This window comes from Leuresthes tenuis, unplaced genomic scaffold, assembly GCF_036924035.1.
Source record: "Leuresthes tenuis unplaced genomic scaffold, fLeuTen1.0.hap1 SCAF_4, whole genome shotgun sequence".
Classification (NCBI taxonomy): domain Eukaryota; kingdom Metazoa; phylum Chordata; class Actinopteri; order Atheriniformes; family Atherinopsidae; genus Leuresthes; species Leuresthes tenuis.
Window position 1 is genome coordinate 36,149,661 of NW_027325358.1, and position 16,230 is coordinate 36,165,890.

At 38.6% G+C, this 16,230-nt stretch overlaps 1 protein-coding gene across 1 annotated transcript; it reads right to left on the reverse strand.

Annotated features, from left to right (window-relative positions):
• Nucleotides 1-3,327: 3,327 nt before the first annotated feature.
• Nucleotides 3,328-15,843, reverse strand: fam161a (FAM161 centrosomal protein A). The gene is made up of 7 exons (XM_072383612.1): nucleotides 15,345-15,843; nucleotides 13,919-14,187; nucleotides 9,866-11,080; nucleotides 9,441-9,608; nucleotides 5,973-6,072; nucleotides 4,278-4,417; nucleotides 3,328-3,747 (listed from the first exon to the last, which is right to left on the reverse strand). Exons 1-7 carry the CDS (start codon nucleotides 15,495-15,497, stop codon nucleotides 3,480-3,482), a joined length of 2,313 nt encoding a protein of 770 aa, XP_072239713.1. The 5' UTR covers nucleotides 15,498-15,843; the 3' UTR covers nucleotides 3,328-3,479.
• Between the last annotated feature and the right edge of the window lie 387 nt (nucleotides 15,844-16,230).

Here is a 16,230-nt window from a genome sequence, read left to right on the forward strand (position 1 = left end):
AGAGAATTTTCTACAATTAAATGAATAAAAAACTGAGATCATTCTGTTTGGTAGCAAAGAGAAGAGGGTCAGCATTGGTAAATTATTTGAGACTCGGGCCCTTACAATCTCTGACCAAGTTCATAACCTTGGAGTGTCGATAGACTCAGATCTGACTTTCAGCAGCCACATCAAAGCTGTCACCAAGGCAGCTTTTTACCAACCAAATCAACAGAATTAAAGGTTTTCTCTCCCAAAAAGACCAAGAGAAACTCATCCACGCATTCATCTCCAGTAGACTTGATTACTGTAATCATCTTTTAACTGGACTTCCCAAAAAGAGCATTAAACATCTGCAGCTCATCCAGAACGCTGCTGCTAGAGTTTTAACCAGGACTAAGAGATCTGAACACATCACACCAGTTTTAAAAGCTTTACACTGGCCTCCAGTCATTAACAGAATAGATTTTAAAAGCCTACTGATGGTTTACAAATCCCAGAACAGTTTAGGCCCAAAATACATCTGTGATATGTTCAGAGAATATAAACCCAACAGAGCTCTTAGATCCAAGGACTCAGGTCAGCTGGTCCAATCCAAAGTCCAGACTAAACATGGAGAAGCAGCATTTAGCTGTTATGCTGCAAACAAGTAGAACAAACTGCCAGTGGAAATTAAACTGTCACCAAATGTAGACATTTTTAAATCCAGGTTAAAAACATTTCTTTTCTCATGTGTCTATGCATGAAATCTGCACGGTATCTTCTAACTTATCTAGACTGTTGCTTGTTTTTATTAATTTTAATTAATCTTAATTATTTTATTTCTTTCTATTTATATTCTTTTACATATTTTTAATGCTTTTTCCTCTCCCTGCTGCAATGCTTTTATTTTATGTAAAGCACTTTGAATTGTTTTGTACATGAAATGTGCTCTATAAATAAATTTGATTTATTTAGACTTTTGACTTTTAGAACCTCCGCAGCTGTGTTATTGATATCCTTTGGACTGTGGTTTTCTACCTGCCGCTGGACTGCATACAACCTACTGCTTCTTCAATCAGTACGTCTTAAAAACTGCACTTCTTTTACCATACATCTCTTTATTCCCTGATGCATTTTAAGGACTCTAACTGACATTACTTTCTGCCAGCTACAAGGACAAACCTGGAGCTTATTTCCCTTTAGCCTACCACTTTTATTTTCTCCAGCTACATTCTCTTTGCTCTGAGAACTATTCTGCCCAGTTCTAGCCCTAGAGAATACGTCCGTGCCCCTATCCTTCACTGAGTCACATCTCCACCTCATAGTCGTGTTCGTTCCAGTGTCAGTTGCCATGTAGTCTGCCTGTGAGTCATCTTACACCCCTGTTCTCGCTGACCCTAGGAGTATTCTCCTTAATTTACTTGTAGCTTATGATAGTTGTAACAAGGTTGCTAAGCCTCGCTACTGCTACCATAGATTGCTAGCCCATGGTAGCACCTTTGGGGTCTTTGCCTCCTGTCAGCTGTCTTTCCAATCTGTCATATGGTCTTTCCCTTGTTGTCAGCTGCCCTATTCACAGTAGTCACTAGCTAGGCTAGATTTAGATTCCAGGTAATCACAAGAAACTTGTGCTAAAGAAAAAAAGGACCAGCCTCAGTAAATAATTCCCTGTAATCCCTATATAGACCAATGAGTAGTGCTGATCAACATGTCATTGGGGAACCTCTAATGATATATAATTTTACTCTAATGTCATTCACGGAGTTAAAGGCAAACTTTGACATACTGCATATAATGTAATTTAATTTGATATAAATGCTTCGCTATATTTACAACTTAAAAGTTTTATTCTGGCACACTTAAACAATTCAGTGCAACAACCTTCATTCTCCATTCTGATGTTACAAAAGATTGTTTTGGTAAAAGACTGGTCTCCCGGTTTTATAACATGTTGGTTGAAAACTATAAGGAAAACTCTAACAGTAAGCAACAGGAGTGAACTTCTGAATTTTACAACATTTGGAAGTTATTTCTGGAACTGTTGAGGAGTGGAGATATGGGGGAGGCGTTGGGAGAATGACATAATGGAAAATATCTAATTTGTTGTTGGGAATGTGCGCTTTATCTTACATTAAGAATTATTTTTTATTTATTTGTATTTTTCTTTATTTGTTTTCATTATTATTTCATTTTGGTCCTCTTCAGATTTATTAATATTTTCATTATTATTCCCATTACTGCCATGTGTTGACGACGGTTTAATTGTTAGATGTTCTTGTATTAACACAAAAAACAAATATATGTTTTAAAAAAAAATTCTTTAATAATTTTTTCATAATTTGAATCTTTAAAATAGATTAAAACTAGTCTATACCATAACAATGTAATACGTCTATAATATTTAGAAAACATACAAATATCTTTCACAGACATGGAAAAGTATCTCCTTGTAGCTTCTTTAATATGAAGAAACTGAACAGATTCTCCGGAAATTTTAAGTTTAATTGATTGATTGGTTTAATGAGACACAAAATCAATGTCAAAAACCTGGTGAGACCATTCAGAAATATTGGGCAAAAACATTAAAATTCACTTGCTGCAGGTGGAGATCATTATTAGATACCAGCAAGTGTTATACAGCCTTACACCCTTCTGACACAGGTGATGGTTATTTTAACCCATGGTAGTGCCTACAATGAGGTTTAATAGATGTCAGATGGCATTTGAGCGGTGGGTAAAGTTGGCAAGTTATTAACCTCGATGGATCTAACATTGGTTTCCATTCCATACGTCTATTCATTAAGATTTCCTCAGACTTACAAAAACGTTTTACAATATTATACACTGTAGTTGCAGGAAGCAATCTAATACTGTGAAATACTTTCTTTAGAAACTTATTGATGATATTCTGGTTGGGTTTTGCACAAAGATGAATACAACACAACTTTGCTAGGACAGACTAACCCTTTGGCCTTACTTGTATATTCTACAAAAATTCTTTGCATTTTCAACATACAATGAAGACTATCGGTGAAGACAATGAAACTTATTTATTTGTACTTGCAAATTAACAAATATTTAAGATGTAACTGCAAAATTTCCCCAACTTTCATGGGTTTTTATGTGTACAGTGCAAATGGCCATTGCCTGTCACTCTTATAAAACACTAGATCTGTCCCAGGAAAGATGCAAAATAATAATGACTGATAGGTTGAAAATCTTAATCTTGCTCATTACAAAGAGTTCAACATGTCGAGGAAAAAACAAACAAACAAACAAACAAACAAAAAAAAACCAAGCAACCAGAGACATTTTAGACCAATGACATCACATCAGGTTCAACATTGTTTTATTCTCATTCTCTACACTTCGGTAGACAATAAAATTTTTATATTCCTAGCAAAAGAGTTATCCTCATAACTTGATTTATCATTTCTTTAAAAAGGTTTTGTCTGTCAGAGCTCCTGTACACATCTCATGCCAAGTGACATTTGGCATCACTCTCCTGCTTCCTGCCATCAACTGTCAGCATCATGGTCACTGTGTTCTGAGTAATTTTCATGATCGTCTGAGTAGTGGTAACTTTCATCAGAATAATGGTGATCATTGTCATGATAATCCTCTTCTGTGTGATGACTGCCAGTGTCTCCATCTTGGTAGTTTAATGGTTTTTCACTTTCCTCACTTCCTTCCTCATTCTCAGCAGGATCATCCATGTCTTCACTATCCAGGAAGATTTTTCTGTAGAGAACACGTTCATAGTCTGTGTCTGCCTCTCCCGGGTCACTAATCCACAAGAGAAAAATTATCAGCAGAGAACCAGTCTCAGATTACAGAAACATTTTCACCATTAAACCCAGTAGCATTTTCATATATTTTTAGCTTATGATAAGATGGGACTTCTTACATTCTTATATTTCTAACATTTGAAATCCACATTAAAGCTGAATTTGACCAAGTTTCAAATAGGCTTTCATATTTAACTTTAATTTCTGGCTTTGGCAAAGATTATTGAGCGCTTCTAAAGAGATGCAAACTCAGGTGCTACGGTTTGAGCCAGTCAACCAGTGTACAAGCAATGCAGTGTATGACAAGCATTAATGCACCCAATTTTTGCGCAGGCCATCTTATTTCCCACTACTGACACAATTAAACCATCCTGAGAAACATTTTATTCCAATTACATCAGTTGATAGGATGACTTGATACTCTGCAACTCATATCGTTGACTGTCCAGAATTACTGATGAATGTCACTATACCTTCTCAATACCAAAATCTTTATGATAGGTTGCAAGACAAAGATGTTAGATTTACCTGTACTTATTGTCACTTAAAAGGGAGGCTGTGCGTTGTGTTGCCGATTTAGTTGCCTTACTGCTGATAAACTCCTCAGTCACATCACATCCATGCAGGGTTTTGATGAAGCACTTCTCTGCTGCTTGTTTGGCATTCCTCTGTTATCAATTCACAGGTTCAGAAAGCTTGGTCAATCTTTGACATACTCATCAAGGCTGTTAAAAAGAACACCACCTTAACTTTCCTTTACAGTGACCATCTTTAGTCAAGTATCTCCTCGTTTACTGAACTGTATTCTGTTATTCAAACCAAGCTGAACTTACAGTTATACTACAATCGAGACTTCAAATTTGTAGAATGGATAATTTTCAACAAAAATTGGGCCAGTGTTGTCTTCTGTGGACCAAAGCTCATTTTAAATGGTTTGAGGTAAAGTGGAACACTGTTCTGGGGTCAGACGATATGAAATGAAAAATTATTTTTGGAAGTCCCACACACCATGTCCTCTGGCTTAACAAGAAGTACCATCTGGCTTGTTAGCAACATTTAGCTGAAAAGCTTGTATCTCTTATGGTATGGGGGTGCATTCCTGTCTATGGATCTGGCAACTTGCACATATAGAAAGGTAACATCAATACTGAAAGGTATATACAGGTTTTAGAGCAACATGTTTTGTTTTTTTTAGCAAGACAATGCAAAATGGCATACTATATCCATTACAAGAGCCAGTGTCTTTGTAGTAGAAGAGTTTGGATGCTCAAATGGCCTGCCAGCAGTCTAGACCTTTGACCAACTAAAAAGATTTGGCGCAACATGAAATGAACAACAAATAAGATCTAAGACCTTTGAGCAGCGAGTCAACATTTCTCTCCCAAAGGTCAAGCAACTGGACTCAGTTCCCAGATGTTTAAGATGTCAGGACATTTGATATTTTTTCTATGTTCTACAGTGAAATAGATATTGATTTATAATATTTTTACATTTTACAGTGTCACAATTTTTTTGGAGAACTGGGATTGTAAAAAAAAAAAAAAAAAAAAAAAAATTAAAATAACTAGTTAAAAGCATTAATTCAGATCAATTACTCACGAGGTAAGCAAGAGACTAAAGGAAAATCTAAATACCTGAGCTTTGACCAACTGTTTTTTTTGTGCACTTACAGTAGATATCTGTATTTTCATACTTTTTCTGGATTGTTCTCTTGCTTCATTGAGGGGTTCAACATCAGAGTTTTTAATTGCCTTTTATTTGACCATCACAACAGGAGAAATCAGTCAGTGTCCCCTCTCCATTTAACACTCTTACAGTGCTGGTTCAATGCCAGAGCCTTGCTTAGATCCAGTTCTCTCCATTTTCACCTCCAAAGCTTTGGCTCAAGAACTACAAAAACAAAAAAAACAAAAAACAAAACAACAACTCGTGTTTAGCTAGCAACTCTCTGTTCTCCTATGAGAGAAATGAGAGTTGATTTGTTTCTATTTAGCGTGATGTACAACGGGTTTCTGGGCAAATGGACACCCACAAAAATCCAGCCTTCCATGACATACCCAGAGGTGCACATTTATAAATATGATACTGCAGTTGTTCATTAGGGCATATTCAGTCTTCTTTATCAAAACAAAGTTTGTTGTTATTTCTAGATGAGTTTGCAACAGTTTGCACGTTAGAGGATGAGAACAAACAAAAAAAAGACTAAACAGTGCAGAAATTCACCTGAGCAACCTGCTCCAACAGCAGCGGCCTTCCTTTCACCCTCTCCCTCATCTCTTTGATCTCTTGCTGATATTCCTTCCTGCGTTGAAGGTCTTGTTTCCTGCAGAGAAACAAAAGAAAAACTTATATAGTCTATTCCTGAGCTTGTTTCCTTGCCTTCATGGAAAACGTCATGGGGTTAAGGAAATGTGTTAGGAAAAATTCTGCGATGTGGGTCTACAACATTAAAACTACAGGCGTTCTATAAATATTCTACATAAATGGCTTAAAATACTTTGTCTACTGCAACCTTATCATATAGTTACATGAAAATCCTGTCACTTATATCAAAATGTGATATCAATTAATATTGCTCAAAAAAATTATGGGAACACTAAAATAACACTTCCTAAATCTCAACGAGTGAAATATAATAATATAATATAATATATTGAAATATATTATTCATTACATAGTGGAATGCATTGAGAACAAAATAACAAAAATGATCAATGTAAATCAAAATTACTATCCCATGGAAGTCTGGACTTGGAATAATACTTAAAATAAAAGTGGAAAATCACATTACAGGCTGATCCAACTTCAGTGGAAATTCCTCAAGACAAGTCAAAATGAGGCTCAGTAGTGTGTGTGGCCTCCACGTGCCTGTAGGACCTCCCTACAACGCCTGGTATGCTGCACTACCTGAGCAACTTCTGTGGGTTGTAGACACCTGCCTCTCATTTCGACCTGTTGTCTGTTCCATTATCACAACAACAGGTGAAACACAATCAGTGTTGCTTCCTAACTGGACAATCCAATCGAATCTGTTTTTTTGTCAGATTAAGGTGTCTACATTAATTTAATAACTCGTATTGTCTTATTGTAATTTAGCCATTAATCTGATCCGATGTCACTCATGTAACCCCAGTGAGTGTTGCTCATACTCATCCTCAAATCTATTCATATGAATCACACTATGACTGGATGAAAATAATTAAGCTTCACTATAAAACTTGCTGACGCAAGGAATTATGGGAACAAATCATCTCCTTTCTTTTATAAAGGATGTGTCCTGTGTATTCTATGCTAAAGGAGATAATTGTGAGAATGCTGTAAAGCAGTCTCACCATTGTTTTCCTGTTTCTCTTTATTATCATGATTCCACCGTTTAACTACTTCTGCATACCTTCAGCTATTTCTAAGATTTTGGTATCAAAATGTTCAGCTCTTTCAGGAGATTCTTGCTATGACTTTTGGTGTTTCTAACTTTTATACTTTTTTTAAATATTAAACTTTTATTCAAATTTTCCCTTCATTCAAATTAATGGACAGTGCTTTCAACTCTTCAAAAACTTCTTTCTCTTTTCAACCTAACTATTTCTGCATACTTTCAGCTAGAGACACCATTCAAACTTTAAATGGGTCACTAGACATTAAGCTATTACCAAATTGTTCAGCTTTTTCAAATATTAAGCCAATTTTGAAATATGACAGCTTCAAAAATATGAACATTTTTGTTCCTTCTTGGTTTTTATGTCGATGTCGGCTCTTCCTATAATTGTGGGGCAGAATTCACCAAGCATACTGGCAACCTGTCCAGGGTGTACCCCGCCTTTCACCCAATGAATGCTGGGATAGGCTCCAGCCCACCCGCTATCCGATTAACGGTATAGAAAATGGATGGATGGATGGATGTAATTCACCAAGCATTGGATTGTTCACCCACTAATAGGGAACGTGAGCTGGGTTTAGAGCGTTGTGAGACAGGTTAGTTTTACCCTACTGATGATGTGTTGTTGCAATACTAATTCTGCTCTATCACCTTCAGCTTTTTCTGATATTCAACTAAACCATTTCAGACAAATTCCTCTAACTTTCATAGTTTAACTTACAGAAACAAATTTTACCTTAAAATGTAGGAAAATTTCTCCTCTTTCAGCCAATGTTACTACCAAAGAGATGACATAGAATTTCAGCTATGAGCTTCGAAGCAAGAAAAACTCTTCAATTTCCTTCATTGATTCAATGGAACATTGGTCAGATACAGCAGACAGGTTCATGTGTTTTCAAATCGCTCCCGTTTCCACATCTTGCACTCCATTTGAATAAATTCTACATTACCAAGTTCCTCTAACCCTTCTGGTGCTCATGGTCCTAAAAGTATTTTCATGGTTCTTATAGTTTTCTCTCAGGAGGTCATAGTATCAAGGGTGCTTACAGCTGACTACAGGCCCATCTCTCTGCTACTGTCTGTGTGTGTCGGCTGGTTAAGCTGCAGCTGTTTATAAATATTCCTATAACTGTGAGGACTCTCTTCCACTCCTCTGCTACATATTACACAGCAGCCATTTTAAAAATGACTCTTATACCTTCTTCATAGAATACTGTGCATCTTTATGTTAAATCTCCATTTTACTTGTACATAAATGTGATTCTACCTTTTCACACTGATGTACACTGCTTTGAACTGTTTCCTACCACTTAAGCTACTTAAGCTTAAGCCACTGAGGAATACAGTGTCACATTAGGTGCTTTGAATTAAATCATTTCTTTCTTTCTTTTCAATGTGTTTCTCTGTTTCCCATTTAAGATCAATGTTCTGGCGATCCATAAAACCTTTGACCATTTTTCATAAGAACTGTTCATCTCTGTGTTGAAATTGTCTTCATCTTTCACTTCTGCACTTTGAGATTTCAATTTAAGGCTCCAATTAAGCTGGCATATACATTTCATTTAACTCTTTTTGAATTACTCAGCAAAATTTCAAAACTTTTCACTTATTTTCATTCTCCTTTAAATCCTTCTGTTGTTTTTAACCTTTCAACTTCTTAAACTAAGACTTCTGCAGTTTTTTCCAATAGGTTTCCACTATTGTCATTTCAACTTCAAATTCCTTCAACTAAGACTTCGGCAACTGGTTTTTCAGCAATTGAAAGTTTTTCCGCTTCTTTAGCATTGTCAGCTATCCCCATTCAGCTTATCAGCATTCTGACTGCTGTTGCGTAGGAACAGCTTTTTCTAGTTATTGTAGCATTGCAGCTCCCTTTCTAAGCAATTAGAGAATTCAAACAGTTCCTATGTTTGCTCTATCTTCGATACTTCCGGGTCATTTCCCTCAGTTTGGAACCAAAATAAGGAAAACATACTATTCGACCAGACCCAGGGATCATCCATTTTCCATATGGACTCCAGCTGCCATTTGATGAGAGGCGAGATACAACCAGCACAAGTGTGGTGTACAAGACCATTATAGGGTCAACACAAAGCCAATACGACAAACAACCATACATTCTCACATCCAGGGTAAATTTAAAATCGCCAATTAATCTAACAAAAAAGTTTTTGGACTGTGGGTACCTGGAGAGAACCCATACAAAAGTAAAGAAAAACTTACATTGCATCTTTACTATGTCATTAAAATATGGAGAGTTAAATATAAGCAACATCAAATGCAAGAAATCACACTGTTCTAGTTTTTATGGGTACCTGAACTCTTTCAGTTTGTTCTGGTGGGTCTGTGAGAGAGCCAGGTGGGGGTCGTTGGCTTGGGCACGTTTCAAAACAACACTCTGTAGTTTTTTCTCCTTCTGCCTCTGCTTTTCCTTCCATCGCTCCTCCTCCTCCTCAGCCTTCTTCCTCTGCTCCAGCTTCTTTCTACTCAGAGGGATCATTTTGGTTACAGATGGAGGAATGTTTGAAGGGAGGGATAGATTGCTCAGCAATCTACGTGTAACAACTCGCTATGAAAATGCTATAAAGTGGACGTTTGGTTACGAGCACACAGCTTGGCTTGTTGGGAAAGGAAGTCTCACAAAAATTCAGCCTTAAAGGAACGCAAACACAAGACAACTACTGCCGAGGGCACGAAATCTGAACAAGACATTTGAGCCTTTGGGGTTCTAATATGGTACCTCACAGCGTCATGGCGCTTTTTTGTAGCATCAGTGACTTTGGCAGGCAGGAGTTCCAGGCTGCCCGAGAGGGAGGAACAGAGGCTTGAACTTCGTGTACTCACTGGCCCAGGGCTGATATATGGCCACCGCAGCATTCGAGGGCTGTTCTGCTCATTCTCAATGTCAGCTAGGATGCGTTCTCGATGTGAGGAGATCTGTGATGTCCTCAGTTCAAAGGGCTCACATGCAGTTGTAGGCTTCACCTCCTTACGTTTCCCAAGGTGCTTTTGAAAACGTCTGTAACTAGCATTGAAATCAGGTACCTCTTTGTTTATCTGTGGCCTGTGTGAGAACCTTTCATCTATTCTGGCTGGAGTGCTGCCATCTTTGATTTTACGTTCACTGAGTCGCTGTGTGAGCATGCTGGGAGGCAATGAAGCACTGTGAAGCATCTCCTGGGCCCTCATCTGTTTCTTAATAGACCGACACAACTGCTCCTCTTTCATCTGCTCACCTGATGTTGCTGCGTAGACAGACTTTGGCACAGGTTTCGCCTTAAAAGGCTGAACTTTCCCCTGCTCAGATGGCTGAGCTTGGCATAGCTGTTTCTGCTCCTTTTTTAGTCGCTCCCTCTCTAGAAAGCTGAAGGGCTTCTGAATATTTTGAAAATGCAGCTCCTCTCTGTCTCGCATGGTTCGACGTCGTTCCTCATTCCGCTCCTGCAGCTCTTCATAAAGTGGGAGGTGAACATGTGCAGGTACGGGGATAGCGCGAAACTTTTTCTGACATTCTGCAAGTTGCTCTATCTGTCTTCGTAGCTCTTTGTTCTCCTGTTCAATCTCTGTACGTGTCTTCATACCACGCTTATGCTTCTCAGCTTCACGCAGCATCATATTGAAAGGTTTTGGGATAGTCACTCTCTTTTTCCAATGCTCCTGCTGTCCATCTTTATGCCCCTGCTTTCCTCTTCTTTTTTGTGGTCTCATCCGGTCTCCTGGCATGCTGTGCAGCGAAGAGGAGGACAGGTGATGATAATAAGGGGACAGCTTAAGGGGACATCTCCACATATTCTTGATGTGTTCCTTGGGAGAGAAGAGCAGGCCTTTCTCCACATCATTACTGGCTGCTTCATCCTCATCTGATAGCTCAGATCCCCATCTGAGTTCAACAGCAGAGTGCGACTTCTTCAAACCATGACATGAAGTTACTTGGCTGATATTTGTCCATAGCAGCCTCACCCAAGAAAGAAAGGAAAAATAATCCATTAAAATGAATTCAAATGACAAAACACTTAAAGAAGAAACTTAAAATTCATCATACTGTAAATTAATACTGTGGGAGGGCTTCTCTTTCCTTTAATATATTATTTATCTTTTTGGGCATTAAAAATATCTACATGAATAGTCTGGTTCACAAAAGGAGTAGAGGTGTTCAGAGAAGTTCTATTTGAATAAAAGTACCCTAGAGTAACTACAAGGATTACCTGAAGAAGTGTGAATGTACTCATGTGAGTGCTACCCTAAGAGCACCTGTTAGTTTGGGGGACTCGAGCGGGCGGGGAATTCTGAAAAATTCCATACCTTCATTTGGTTTGATTCACTTTCATAATGTACTTTGGAAAGCGGATCAAACTCCCTGCACAAGGTCACACAGATACAACAGCTTCTTGTTTGGGGGTTAGGGTATTGCCTGAAAACAAACAATGGACCAACACAGTCTTACGGTTTCTGTTTTTACTTTGGTGTTCAAACCCTAATGCTTTTTAACAGGAAGCTGGCAGGTATGAACAGCAGGTGAGGCAGCAAGCTATCACACTTCCTCCCTTTGGTTCACTGCTCTTTGGCTGCTGGATGATCCATTTGCATTTCCCACTGTAAGTGAACCGCACCAGGGTTCACTTGCAAGTGAACCAAGACTCATATTTTCAGGTGGAGCAGAGTTCGCTTGTTTGGTCTACACCAGAGTCTGGATGAGCTTTCACCTGCCCAAACAAAGCACACTAGCTGAGGAAACAAACGCTGGTCTGTTTAAAGTGCACCAAACAGCTCTGGTGTGAAAGCTCCCTGAGATTCACTCACTGGTTTGATGAAAAAAAAATGCCTGTTTGATCGAATCAGGCCAGCAAAGTGCACCAATTTCTTATTTGGTCCACAACAGTGTGGGTCATCAGCACCAAAGATTTAAATTATTTCCATTCCATTTCATTAGTCTTGTTCTATTTCAATTAAGCTAAGTGCAGAGTTTGCAGTCTCCCTTCAAAACATGCTGTTCTTAAATTTTTTCAGTTTTCTAAAGATGGCTACAGAAGGAGTTGGTAGACCAGGTGGTCCTGTAGCAATGTACAGAACGAGAATAAAAGTGTTTTTTGTAAACCTCTTCCAGGAGATGCGCAATATAAAATTATCAACATGTAAGAAAGCATGATGTGGGCTAGCAGGGAAAGGAGTCATTTTTAAGACAGCCAGCTAAAGTGAAACTTGTTTGATTATTCTTGTCATTTGTAAGTTACAACAGAATTTACATTTCTTTCTCACTTCTACTTTAGAGCAGTAATTCCAGTAATGTCAGAAAATTGTTAGTAAACAAATTTCTTAAACATAACATCAGTGAATAGAAACTACTTTTTTAAATATAATTATATTATACTGATTATGGGATTATTTTAAATGAATTAATTGTCCAATTCAAGCCAATTGGAGTTCAATTCATTGTAATCATAATACAATCAAATCCAATTAATTCATTTAAAAAATTATCTAATTTATACATACAAAGCCAATTCAAAAACAATTTCCCAGGCAAGGAAAACAACAGATTGCACCGAAACTTGTCTTCAGTCCAATCTCCCGTCCTGAGCGTGCCTGAGGCGACTGTGGAAAGGAACGACTCCCTTTTAACAGGAAGAAACCTCTGGCAGAACTAGAACCAGGAAGGGTGGCCAGCTGGGGTTTGAGAAGACAGAAAGAGGGGACAACAAACACAGTAACACTCCAGCTTCCCCGGGCTGCATGTCAAAGTGTCCTTGGGCAAGACACTGAACCCCACGTTGCCTACCGATGTATCCATCGGTGCATGAATGGTGTATGAATGGTTAGAAAGCACATAGTTATGTATAGGCTTAAGACATGCTGTATGAGTGTATGTGAATGGGTGAATGTGGCATGTACTGTTAGAAGCGCTTTGAGTGGTCAGTTAGACTAGAAAAGCGCTATACAAGTGCAGTCCATTTACCATTTAGTAGAGGACTATAAATACCTGGTAGCCACAAACACAAACATACTGGTTTGGGAATTTAACTGGAAATCTAGCTGAATACAGGAAGGGCAGACTCTACTTTCTGAGCTCCCTCAACATATGCAGCAGGATGTTGGAGATGTTTTACCAGTCTGTTGTAGGTGGTGAACTTTTCTTTGCTGAGGTTTGTTGGGGGAGCAGTATTGGAGCCAGTGACACAAATAGACTCAGTTAATTTGTTTAAAAGGCTGGCTCCATCTTCGGAGGCAAGCTGGACTCTTTTGAGACTGTGGTGGAGGGGGGAACTAAACAAACTCTTATCCATCATTGAGATTCCTGACCACCCTCAATTTATAAGGTAGTTTGTGGCTTTTTAAAAGATATAATATAATTATATAATATAATATATATTATATAATATATTATTATATAATATAATAAGATATAATATCTTGTTGTTTAAACAGGATTTTCAACACCTTAAACAACTCACACAGAAAAAATATCTATTTACCTCCATTCAACCAGGGTGGCAGTATACATTTTAGTGATCAGAAATCCTAAAATCAAGGCACATAAAACTATTGAAAACAAAAAAGGAAATTTGATTTGTATAATTAACTATTAATATTGGTTAACAAACTATGATCTGTTTTGGAATTTGCTTAAACTGATCCTGTAACCGTTGTGTTGTGGAATGCTGGGATAGCAACCACCTCTCATGTATTTAAGGAGTAATGATGTAATCATGTTTTTTAAAAGCATAAAAAACAGAAAGAGAATGACCAAAGCCCAATAGACTTGGAGCTCCTCACATCTTCACTGAAAGCTACTCACCTGTCCCCTATATCCAGCACTGTCATATCTAAAGGCTCATTGGACTTGAGCTGCAACTTTTGCTTATACATGCACTCCAGCTCAGCCATGGTGCGCAGGTGGGCCTTCTTCAGATCCTCCAGCTTACTGTAGTACTCCTTGTTGGAGAAGAAGATTTCCCTCAGGTCAAAATGGTCTCCTGCTAATCTGTAGTTGCTCCCTATGTGAGGGCCACCTTTCTCCAGACAGTCTTCGTCACAGAAATCAGAGCCTGTGTCCTCATATTCCAACTGAAATGGTCAAAGGTAACACAATGCTCATATGGTCATTTCTATGGGAACCCCAAACAAGAAACTATAACAGTGGATGGTTTGCCAAATACATTATATTGCTATTTAACATGAACTTTGACTTTAATAGATTTTTAAGATAGCAGGTCAGCAACAAGATCTTGGCATTCACCACCATGTCTTGTCAAGCACTGCAGCCCTGCAAAGTGGCACTAAGACTCCTACAGGAGTAAGCCTATTAAACTGCAAGGGCAACAAAGGCCATATGGTGGTGCACATAAGGGAACTTAGCCTGGAAGAGTTTACAAACCTGTATACCAAGGATCAGGTGTCCAGACTCATTACTACTTCCATTACAACAGGGTGTTTGTCAAGAGCATTACTGAAATAGGACAGCTGCTTTATTACCTGCATGAAGCAGAGCAGTGTTGTTGTCAAGGGGATAAATAAGAGTTTGGGATTATCAAATGAATATGAGGTCTGGTAATCTAGTAAAGACGGAAATCCAAAAATAGTCAGAACAAATTGTACAGGTTGAATTCTCCCAACTTGTAGTGACCTGACACTGTCAACAGCCCTTTGACTAGACTTGACCATTTTAGACGCGGATTCAGACTCTACTCTACCTAATCTGGACAACAATTGAGGGAAGATTTCTTTAACCCTTCAACAGTATCATGTTTTCACTACAATCAGGCAGATAGCACTGGAGAGATGGGCTAAACTATACTTGCTTGTTAAGACAAACAGGCTCTTTAGAAGAAAGTGTGGATTCATTATCAGTAATGAGGAGATAAATTTAAAGTAGCTTTGTACTAAGGATAATTCTACCAACCTAAGAGATGAAAATGCCTTTTTAGTACTTTTTCTTCTGGACTAAGACTAATTTTTCTCTGTTGGAGTAATCTATTGAATTTGTTTGCCTCACTATAAAATATCTACTTTTATAATATATTGTTTAAAATGTTGCGTTGTGGATTACCCATGTCCGTTGACTGAAACTTACACTCGCTTTTAATCAGAACTAAAGCCATTTGTCCGTAAAATAGAAAACTAGAGTAGTGTTTATACAAAAATAAGTAGTTGCAATGCACATCCTGAATCTGCGCACCTGCAGTAGAAGAATTACCAGGTACAAATATGGTTGATGTCTTTACCTCGCTCTCGTGGTGCCGGTTGTCCAAATGGACTGTTGTGTACGGAAACACACTGTCCCTCTCGTATGAAGCCAACGGTGCTTTAGTGTGCGGGTCCACTGGCGTTTTCAGACACGAGGTAATCAGAACGTTTGTCCGATGAGCATTTGCCATCTCTTCCTAGACTTTCTTGTGTTTGGTTCCCTCTGTTATGGTATGAAGACGGGTTTTGAATAAGTTAAGTCTATGGCTGGAAAGCCTGGTAGCATCAGATACAGCAGCAGCCCTAAATTCTCAGGCCCCAACAAGTGACTTCAGTCCTCAGGTCCATGCACGCTGAGCCAGTTTTATGAAAAGTCTAGAGCAAAAAAAAGCTGTTGTTTTTTCCTTAACTCTTTTGTTTGACCTCGTTGGAGAACATCATGCATTATGGAACGGTGGTAGGAGATTTTTCATGATTTAGGACAGGACAACCACGCTGCGATGAGAATCAGACCACACTTATCTGGATGTACTGCGGTCAAACCAACCCTCTGTAGCGTTTTATTCCCTTTCAAAACACGCGCGACCCGAACACGCGCATGAAAATGAAGCGCTTGAATTTCATAGGAACGAGAAAAATAGAACCCGCGATTTAAAATACACATCTCGGGGAGGCATTTCTGCAATCACACAAAACGGTATTTACGAGCACAGAGGCATCTCTGTTAATCAACTGTGCGCGCAAAGGTGGCACGATGCGTGTGTACCCGACTCCCTCAAAGCATGATCAGTTCGTAATCCCTCGCTCACTCGACTGCAGGATTTATTGGATTCTGGAGACTGGGAGTGTGGCTGACGTGCTCCGTCCTCCGATTGGTCAGTTTCCGGCCTCTCTCTTTGTGTCTCTCTCTCTCTCTAATTATCT

Excerpts from the sequence above, each read along its gene's own strand:
- fam161a (XM_072383612.1), bottom strand. The coding sequence starts at position 15,497 with ATGGCAAATGCTCATCGGACAAACGTTCTGATTACCTCGTGTCTGAAA. Across the intron at positions 4,418-5,972 it reads TGTTGGAGCAGGTTGCTCAG|AGGAATGCCAAACAAGCAGC; the intron begins GTGAATTTCTGC and ends AATTGATAACAG. Across the intron at positions 3,748-4,277 it reads TTAAGTGACAATAAGTACAG|TGACCCGGGAGAGGCAGACA; the intron begins GTAAATCTAACA and ends CTTGTGGATTAG.